General features: G+C 39.2%; 1 protein-coding gene across 1 annotated transcript in view; it reads left to right on the top strand.

Moving 5' to 3' along the window:
• The first annotated feature begins 2,367 nt into the window (after positions 1–2,367).
• Ttc29 (tetratricopeptide repeat domain 29) overlaps positions 2,368–10,592 on the top strand; it is a 216,927-nt gene continuing 208,702 nt past the window's right edge. The window contains exons 1-3 of the mRNA XM_048813485.1: positions 2,368–2,521; positions 7,127–7,224; positions 9,142–9,225. Of these exons, the coding sequence (XP_048669442.1) occupies positions 7,133–7,224; positions 9,142–9,225 (176 nt within the window). The 5' untranslated portion in view covers positions 2,368–2,521; positions 7,127–7,132. The remainder of the gene's footprint in view (positions 2,522–7,126; positions 7,225–9,141; positions 9,226–10,592) is intronic.

The following is a 10,592-nucleotide window of genomic DNA, read 5'->3' as shown; positions in this document are numbered from 1 at the left end:
AAACCAGCATCAGCAACTTAGTGAGGTACTTAGCAACTCACCAAGACCCTGTCCCAAAATAGTATGTAAAGAAGGACTGGAGACGTGGCTCAGTGGTTAATCTCTGGTACCAAAAAAAGAAAGGAAGGGAGAAAGGAAGGAAGGAACTTTGTTGTAGGCCACAGAGATTTGCAGTGGTCACCCCTCAAAGAGATTTTATCTTGAGATCACACACAAAGACAGGAAAATGAAATTTTCACTGGGCTTCTTTCTCATCATAAACACTGGATACTAGGAAAAATAATAGTCTCTGTATTTTCAGGAAAATGAGAGTAAACCTGAAATTTCCAACCTTCCAGATAACTATAGGGAAAATAAGAACATTGTTAGACATGAAAGAACTCAGATATTTACCTAGTTTATTCTATTTCTTCAGATGTTGCAAGGGGATCTCTTCAGTAAAACAAGAAAGATTAGGAATAATTTTTACATAGGACTGATAATTGAAATATCAAAAAGATTTTGAGAGCAAATGTAGGGGAGTAGCTTGTATGTGTTGGCTTCCACCAGGGGATTATAGTTTGCATTTTTGAGGATCTGACATAACCTGAAAAACCTTTCTCCAGAGCAAAGATTTAGCTGTTGTTATGTCAGTAACAGCATCTGAACTACTAGTGTACCACTCCCTCCTTCCCCCTGGAATACTAGGTGGAAAAGAGAGAGAAAACAATGAGAGATTCCTGAGGAAGAATCAACTGGAGGAACTTCTATCTCTCCTGTCATTCATTCAGTTAATTCAAAGAATACTTTGAGCACACACTACAGACCAATCCCTATACAATTCTAGGAGATTCGTAAGAAAATAAGACAGTCTGTGGTTTCAAGGAGCTCACAGTCTTTCAGGGAAGATTAGCTCATATAAACTAAGCACCTTGCAAAGAGATACTGACATACTAAAGGTAGGTGTAAGAAGAAGGGATAGAGAGATTAATTTTGTGTTGCAAAGGGTAGGGGTGTCCTAGAGTCCTCAAACCTTTCAGAAGGGTCTGAGTCTCTAGATAAAGTGGCTTCTGAGGCTAGCATCCTTTTGTTGTAGGAAACAGTTTTTTTTTTCTTAAGCCAGTAGCATATAAAAGTTCTCTAACTGAATTTTCTAGCTCTGAGGAATCTTAAGCCAAACCGCAGAACAAAGAGAATTAGTCAAAGAAGTGCCAGTGAAAAATCAGCAAACCAGAAGACTAAGTCCAAAGAGGCAGGAGGGAGCCTCCTAGAAAGCCACCAAAGAGTCTCACGTGGGAAGGAAAGGTGCATGGAATCCATAAACCTCTAAGTGTGAAGGCTGGGAGAGAATTCACACAGCCCACAGTGGGATTGTGTTAAAATGGTGCTGAACACTGGGTAATGAATTCACAGAATAGAACTAGCCTTCCTGATGTGGGGAATGAGGTGGAGACGAGTTACAGGTAATCACAGTGATCAATTGAATACATAATATAAACTTGCTTGATGGAAATAATTTAGTGATTTGTTACAGCAAATTAGATGTTGGAATGAAAGTGTGGTTATGGCTGTTGTGCTTGTTCTCCAAATAGAATCAATTTACGGTTAATAGAATAACTCGGGTGAGCAGTGTGTGACAGTAGGCAATGCATAAAAGTCTTACTTTGCAGTACATTTATATTTTTTAATAGGCAGCAAGCCCCACTCTCTTGCCCCCTATATATATGAAAGAATGAGCAAGAAGACTCATTTATTTGCACTTATGTATGAGAGAAGGGATGGATGGAATGATGGATCAAGATTAACAGTTTATTTAGAGAAAATATGAAATCCTAAATTTCAGGTAAATAAGAAAAAGGAGGAGGAGGGGGGGGGGAGAGGAGGCGGCAGAATGCAGGGAGATTCTCTGAAAGAGACCTTGCATTTGTTAGCTGACCACAATTCCAAAACGGGTTATCTTTGGGGAGTCAGGATCTGGAAGGGTATTTATGTGGGTCCTGCAGCAGCAGAGTTGACCAAGGGAACACTGAATTATTTATCTAGATGGATAAAGTGACATCAGATTACGAGGGTCATGAATGTCAAGCTGAGCGTCTTCCTATCAATCTTGTGGACTAATGGGAAACTGCAAAAGACTGAGAATGCAGTACCTTGAGAAATGACTCAGGCAAACTCCAGGCCCTGGGTTAAGGAAACTTCTGAAAGTGATCCTGCTAGATGGGCTGGCTCGGACCGAACGCCCCGCCCAGCCGCCGGTAGGCTCCACCCTCTTCCCCCCCAGGTACCGCCCCCTCCCCTCAGAGTCTGAGAGCTGCCCAATCCCCGACCCCGGTTTAGCCTAACTCCGCCCCCGACCGCCCCGCCTCGCCCCTCTGTTTCCCTGGAGACGCTCTAGGCGTCCCCTCTCTCTGCCCAGCGGTGCCAGGTCTCGGAAACTCCACGGGAGGAGGGGGCGGCGTCGGCACCCTGCACCTGCCACCGGAGGGGACTGACTTCTGCAGAACGGAAAACCAGAGCTGCTCCCTAGGGCCAGTTCACCGAGGTTCGTGACGCTGGGGGCGAGACTGGGGACAGGGCTTTCTCAGCTCCTTGTTGAGGTGGGCTGTTCTTTCCAGGCAGTCCGTTCCCCAGCCCCGAGACCTTTCTCCATCAGTGGGCCTCAGGCTCCCTAAGTTGAGGCCCTAGCCAATTCATTCAAAAAACAATCCAAAGGACTAGAGAAAGGCGCTATTCTTGCGCCCCAATTCACCTGACCCTCTCAGAGCCATGAAAAATAAACAGGGGTAGGAAAAAGTTGATAGGTGTGAATTCTTTTTGCTCTTTCAAGGAGCATAATTTTTGTGATATTTCTTCTGTAGTTTTCTTAAAACTTTCTTAGAACTAGGAGAGAACAAAAAGGGGATTAAACTGTTTTCTGTTTGGGTGAAGAAAACTCCATCTCATAAGCTTTAGAGAACAAACAAGTGATTATCCCTAATATCACATTTGTATTGTACTATATCAGTACATACACATATTTCAGGTGTTTTGATATTTCATCAAATTAGTGATAAGTTTCATTGGGTCTACACTTTGGGTGGTTTATTTTTAACAGTAATTCATTTAAATACATAGTAGGAACATATACAAATACTAGGTACAAACACATAATATTTGTTGTATGAATGAACCTTATTGCGTGCTTAGGGTGGCAGAGGAGTTCTTCTGTTGACCGCATTTTTAATTTTCCTTCTCTCTTTACTATTTTATTTTTCCTCCTGATTTCCAGGCTGAAGTCTGTAAGCCTGGATAGAACTTCAGCAGTAATTTGCAAATATAAGTTAGGTGAAACGTGGCCTGCCTTCAAACACTTTTCCTACTCTCTGTTTTGATCTAACCATCAATAAATGTCAGTTGGCAGGAAATGTGTGATTTCTATTTACTTAACAACCTATGTAATTATCCACCACAGAATGCTATAAGCATCCAAAAATTATGGTGCAAGGGATAAACATTATTTATTGACTTCTTAAAATCATTCGTGTGAATTCTTTTTTGCTCTTTCAAGGAGCATGGTTTGTTAGATTCTGTAGTTTTCTTTTAAAGTTTCATAGTAAAAGAGCTTGTGGTGATGGTATGAAAAGTTTTCATTCTTCTGGATGATTTTTGTACATAGTAGCAAAGTCATATTTATTTTTAACTCTCTTGATTGATATGTATGTATATTTATATATCTATATCTATAATCTACATATACATATTATATATACATATAATACATATCATATATATATATATATATATATATATATGGTTTATGGGCTTTAATTCTCTCATCCCAGCTTCTATCCAAAAATGGCTGAACTCTGGGGACATTGGTCAACCTCAGACAGTCCCTCCCTAAGTAGCCTCTGTCTACAAAGTAGTAGTACCCCCCCACATCCTTTGTGTTTTCTGATGAGGGCATCTCTGGGGATAGTGGGAAGGAGGGTTACTCTTTGAAGAATTTTACTTGGGGGCCAGAAATTTAAACTCACACCATGGGACACTTTCAGCCTGACCCAGAACTCTCAAACCTTTCATCCTGTATTCTCATTCTCATTTGTCTTTGCATGTGGGGGCCAAACTTAGAGACTGTAACCGCTGATACAAGAACCAACCAGCAGATCAAAGAATGCACCAAATCTCTTCTGAATACCAACAGTGGAATGGCTTTAGGCGGCCTTTTGATCTCTGTCTCAGCCCCATGGTGCCACATGTAGCACAGCCGACTTACTGGCACTGAGGGGGCAGCCTCTGGGTCCTCCTAACAGACTGCTTCAGCCTGGGTTCCTGGGGCTAAGCTCATTTTGATACCAGCCAGAGAGGTACTCTTATTCTGCTTTTCTCTTACTCACCTGAATCTGAGCAATTCCCCTTGCTGTAATCACTCTGCCCTGTGTTTTCCTCTGCGGTGATGAGCTGGGAGAACCGCCGGTAGCCAAGAGCGATGTGCACCATTTCTGCTGTGGGTCAAAGTCAGTCACCACACAGCAGCACTCAACCCATTTTTCACAGCTGAGACTAGGTTGGAGCTCACCTAGGAACCGGGAACACTGGCCAACACTAGGAAAGCCATGTAGCTCAGATTAACAAAGAGCAATAGGCTTCTTCGCTCTACAGGTATAATTAAAGCCTCAAATGACAGGCTCCTAAACATACTTTAATTTTTTCTCTTGTTTTTCTCTTTGTCCACTTCTACTTGCTAGAATATAGTTACTTCCTAGTTTCAGAAAATTCAGCATAAACAATACTGAACAAAAGAGATGGTGATTACTTAGATAAGAAAGTAATTTGCTATAGGAGCCCACTAAATATGTGGTATATTTCAAACATTATGTGCTTCATGAAATTCAGATCACACATCATCTATTATGTAAAATAAAGTACACTTATGTGCCCATGTATTATTTATGAAGAACAAAATATCCTTGCCCAACAGGCATAGCTTGGCAAGGTAGGAGGTGGGGTTTAGAGCAGGGAGAGAGTCTGCTCAATTTCCACCCCAACTCTGAGCTTAAACTTTTCAAACTAGATTGGCTGAGGGATATTTTTCCAGCATGCAGCTAATAACTTTTTTCCCATTTTATAATTCTGCTCTGACCGCCCCCCATTCAGAGTTTGTGCCTTGAGGCTTGCCAGCAGGGCTTGCAGTACTTACATTAAACTAAATTTAAGAGTAAAGGTGCTCCTGCTGCTCATGTTCTCAGATCAGAGGAGAGCAAAATGAAGGAACTGGCAGCTGAAACTTTAATGGTTGAAAACGTTGACTCAGAATTTGAAAAAAAAAAAAATCGCAGTTGATCTGGGTGACAAAGAAGACATGTTGCTCTCCGTGTACATCATCTGCATCTGATTTCATTAGATGCTTGTATTTCTAGCCAAAAATTGTCTAACCCAAGTAAACATCAAAGAGGAAAGATTTTATATAACATACTGGTAGGCCAACTTTTGCGGCGGATTATAAGCACCTTGATGGGAATTATTGGCTGGATCAGAGCTTCTGCAGTCTGTTTCCTCTCTCTGCAAGTTGCTGAATCTTCTCAGTATTGGGGAAGTTTCTTGGTGAATCCTTTGAATGCCCCTGCAATGGAACAGAGATCACCCTGCCCCCACTGCCCATTACATCATGCCTGGTAAGGCAAAGTGGGGACCTCAGAACAGTTTCAACTCGCAGAGGCTGGAATGCCCTGACTCAAGAAATCACAGCTGTTGTCTCCTTCTCTCCCATTTGAAATCTACTAGGGCTGGGTAGGTGAGATTTAAAAACTGAGTTGGCTCAAAGCTACTCTGTCACATCAGAAGACTCTGGTCTTTAGAGCTTCTCTGAAGTAAAGCATAGGAGATGGATTTAGGAGACTTTGATGTTCCTCAGTCCTGTCCATGGAGTTTAACCCTAACTTGGTCAGAAATTCTTGACACATGTTCTGCATAATGTTGCCATTTAGTAAATTCTAATCATCCTAATCCAGAGTTACTATTAATATAATATTTGGTCAGAAAAAGATTTTTTTGGGGGGTACCAGGAATTGAACTCAGGTGCACTTGCCCACTGAGTCACATCCCCAGTCCTATTTCGTATTTTATTTAGATACAGGGTCTCACTGAGCTGCTTAGTGCCTTACTTTTGCTGAGGCTCGCTTTGAACTCGTGATCCTCCTGTCTCAGCCTCCAAAGCCACTGGGATAATAGGCATGTGCCACTGTGCCCGGCAGAAAAAGGCTTTTAACTAAAAGGAATTAAGGCATTATATTATGATGTATGCTATATAATGTAAAGCATTTCTGATGTTTTTTTCTGGAGAAAAGTATTAATGTTTACTGATTAGACTTTAAAACTATAAAACTATAAAACTACTGATTAGACTTTAAAACTATAACTGTATAGAAATAAGAAGATATTATGTTTCATGAAGCAGAGCATGGCTTGATAAACCAATATTAGGACTATAATATAAAACATTGATCTGCATTAGATCTTATCTTTTAATTTTAATTATGTGAAAATTATTTTAAGGCCAAAGTAATAATCTTTTTTCAGAAACACAAGATTACCCAAGACTACCCAATTCTACACTGAATTTCAAAAGATTTTTCATTTACGTCATAGTGAAAAACAGTGATCTATTCCAAGTCACAGTGAGATCTTGACACTTCTGAGCTCTAAGTCCATTAATAGATTTTTATCTCAATCAGAAACTAGTTTTCGAGACTCTACCCCATCAGGATCCCACCAAAATTCTCCCTAACTTTTTGACCACATCTTCTTCTAAACATTTGAAATCCATAGTTATCCTGAAACCCTTCATGCTTTAATTGCAACCATGTCCCATAACAAAACCGTTACCAAAGCTGCTGATGATCTGAATCTTAGTGAATTTATTGGATTTTCTCCTCATCCACTTGGTGATGAAGATGCAGCTGAGGAATAAATTGACCAAAAATCAGACAGTAGACAGATAATGAGAAGAGAACCTGCAGAATCTACTCACTGAGTATGATTCCCAAGTAACAGAGCAATAGCTCTACCTACAGAGGCATTCTTGACAGACTGGAGATTGATAATAATGTTTGAAAGGGTACTCTGAAGATTTGTTCTTTAAAATATCATTTTGTTTGCTTTTTTATAGTCCAAAATGACCACTCTGCCCCCAATACTCATGACACGTCCAAAGCTTATACACTTAGCCAGACAGAAGCTACCATGCTCCTCAAGACTAATTCCAAGGTAAGTGTCCCTTGTTTTCGTTTCTTACTGAATAAAATTCTGCCATAAGAGATGACAATAGTGTTTCTAAGAAAATAAGATTGATTAAGGAAAAGAGAAATGTATATATTGTCATATTCAGATTCTCAAATTTGTTGTTTCAAAAGGATTGATGAAGCTCATTGAAATACTAAAGAGGTATTTATTTATTGAACTAGTACTCATTTAATCATCTCACTCCTCATTGCAGTTATGTCAAGGTTCCTATAGAGTTTTGAGATGTTTCCCTTTTTTTATTGTGTGCAGAGAAAAGAAAGGAGAAGCTTTAAGAAATAAAAGCATATGGCTTTTTATCTGTGAGGTCTCAAATGCTGACTTCTGGTTTGGAGAAATGAGGGCGCAGCCTTCCTACTAGGATAGATTGACAGCCTTGCCTTAGGTCCCAAAATGACGCTGGGCCCTCAAAGTGCGTCGTCAAACTGCCGCTTTGAACGGCTGCTGAGCTATTAGAGTTGTCACTGAGAAAATGCAGAACAGAGAACTTGATGCATTTATCATATTTATGAATATTAAGTGAGATTGTGCTACTTTGAATTTGCCATTTGTAATTTTGTTGACTTTTAGTAATACACATATTATTTATCAATATAAATAATTTGCATATGTAAGTTTGACTATTTTCCTTACTGCATACTTCTCAATTCCTGCAAGGCATATTGATCAAAGTATTATGAGACTTCTTTGTTCTCATATCTCATTTTTAGTATTTTGGGAAAAGACCAAAGCCCCTGGATCAGAATAAATACACAGCTAAAGAAAAATAAAAGTTCTTTTAAAGTAGCAAATCAAAATTTTCTTTTTCTATAACTGAGAAATCTTTCAATAGATGCATATGGTTATGTATATGTATGAATGTGTATTTTGTTTTACTTTTGAATACTGTGAAATATTTACAAAATCTGAAAAAGCTTGTTCCTACTGTCTTTTTTAATGACTGAAATTACATTTTCTTTTTGAGCTGAGCAAAAACATAACCCAATCTCACATCCCTAAAGTCAGATGGATTGAAAAGAAAACTTCTTCTTGAGGTCTTTTTATTAAAGAAAGACATTTTATCATTCAGTTAGGGCAAAGTTTTTATAAGCATTCTTTAATAGCTTCTGGATAAAACACAAATATTTAGAAATGTTTGGTTTCGTATCTTCAGAGTTATGAGAGGCTAATAGCACATTTATTTTAAAAGGTGCAAGGGAATGTGAAGAAAGAATACACTGTGAATATATTTCTCAGTAAAGTCTTCTTAAAATCATTTGCATCTTGAACCCCTAATAATAACTTGAATTTTAAGTGTAATTAAAAAATCATTTGGGCTAGGGTGTGGCTCAGTGGTAGAGCACTTGCCTAGCACGTGTGAGGCACTGGGTTTGATCCTTGGAACCGCATTAAAAAATAAAATAAAATAAGGGAATTGTGTCCATTTACAACTACAAAATAAATTTTAAAAACATTTAAACAGCATTTTAAGGCAAAATTTAATAATGTTTGGGACAAATAAATTTTTTACATTGTCAAATAAGTATTTTTCCAAACACAATGTGACTTTTGCATTGGGAAGTTATTCTGCAGAACAGTGTGAACAAGATAGAAAACCTTACATCGAGGAGAAAACTCCACTTACTTAAGAATATGTATTATTGCCACATGTTGGTGTTTTATTTATTTATAAAACATTGAGCTTAATATTCATCCCTGTTCCATTCAGGAAAATTAAAATTTCTAAATGGTCCATTAACAACCTAACTCCATAGCTATTGCATAATATTTATTATCAATGCTATTGTAGCTGAATATTTCTGTTCTCCTGGTGGCATTTTATGTGTTTGGTAGCTTTCCAACTTCATAAGGCAGTGCTTTATTATTTCTTTCCATTTCACTCAGTGCTCAATTGATCAAAGAAAAAGAAGACATAGATCATTATGTGGAGGTGAATTTCAAAGGATTGTCAAAAGAGGAGGTTGCTGCGTAAGTATAACCTCTTAAAGATACTTTAATACAAAGTTTGTTTCTTTTGTCTTGGTTCTTTATTGAAATTTCAGTTTTCCTGTGACATACACTTTTTTATTGGAACATAGTATTTAAAAATTAAAGATTATATTAAATAGTGATAAGTCATGTCTATTGATCTTGCACATATCAAAGTCTTCAATTTTATGGCTCTCAAAATTCTTATATTTACCAAGATATTCTGCTATCACATTTACAGTATTTAGTTAAGTCTGGGCCAATAATTGCTTATTAACCTTCATTTTAAAGTGTTCTGTCTCAATACAAGAAAAAAGGAGCTATCAAAGAAAGAGTTATGTGTCTTTTTTGCTGGTAATTAAAAAAAACTTTTATTTATATATTTTCTTTCCCGTACAGGTACCCATAGAATGAATCAATGGATCATAGTTAATTAATTCTTTAAGGAAAAATAATCTTAAATTGTCTGGATTCATTTTTAAATGTATCATGTAAACTTTACCATTTTATCACTAGTTAGAATCTAAAATAAAAATCCATGTAGGTTAGTGAAAAATTAATAGAAATTTAAAATAACAACTAAATAGGCTTAGCATTGCTTCTATATAGACTTAATGACTCTGTTATAATCAATTTCTTTAAACATTAAAAATAGAAATCAAAAGGAAGATGGCGGCGAGGGGAGTGCATTACCCCCGTGTGCTGCTTCACTGTGTGGGAGTATGACAAGTCAGGACGGCTAAAGGATATCTTGTTAGGAATTTCCAGCAATAGTGGGGTGCTCCGGAACCTGGAGGAAGGATTTCCATCGCATGAGGATCTGCTACGGGGACTCAAACGCGAGAGGTTTATCGCACGGAGGGTAACACGGCTTATTCAGCAAACCGCCCCGCGGCTAGAGTCTGCAGCGCGCGCTGGGATAGAGACGCAGGGTTACAGCGCTGCAGTTTCTGCCAGCCGTGCAAGCACCGTACTCAGGGCTGAATTCTGGGTTCGAGACGGGGGAAAGGAAGCGGTCCATCTCGGTTCTCCACACCGGTCAGACCACAGAGGAGGCCAGCAGCCACCATGATGGTAAACTGACGTCACCTTCCCTGTTTTAGACTGACCGCAGCTCATTCAGCCATAGATCAGGTAATTTCAGGCTGCAATTCACCTGCGGCTTGCAGACAGATTGCTAGGGTTCAGCGCCTGGGTGCTTCTTAGAACCTGAGCTTATCGGAGCGAACACCGAGCGCGGGGCGGCCGAGTTCCGGCTCCCGGAACCGTCCCGCGGAGCCTGCGGAGGCTGCTTCTTGGACCCTGCTCCTATCAGAGCATACAACAAGCACTAAGCAGCCGAATTCCGGCTCCCGGAACTGAGCCCG

This window comes from Marmota marmota, unplaced genomic scaffold (assembly GCF_001458135.2).
Source record: "Marmota marmota marmota unplaced genomic scaffold, marMar, whole genome shotgun sequence".
Taxonomy (NCBI): Eukaryota; Metazoa; Chordata; class Mammalia; order Rodentia; family Sciuridae; genus Marmota; species Marmota marmota.
Note: the sequence above shows the minus strand (reverse complement) of the source record. Positions and strands in the feature narration are given on the sequence as shown.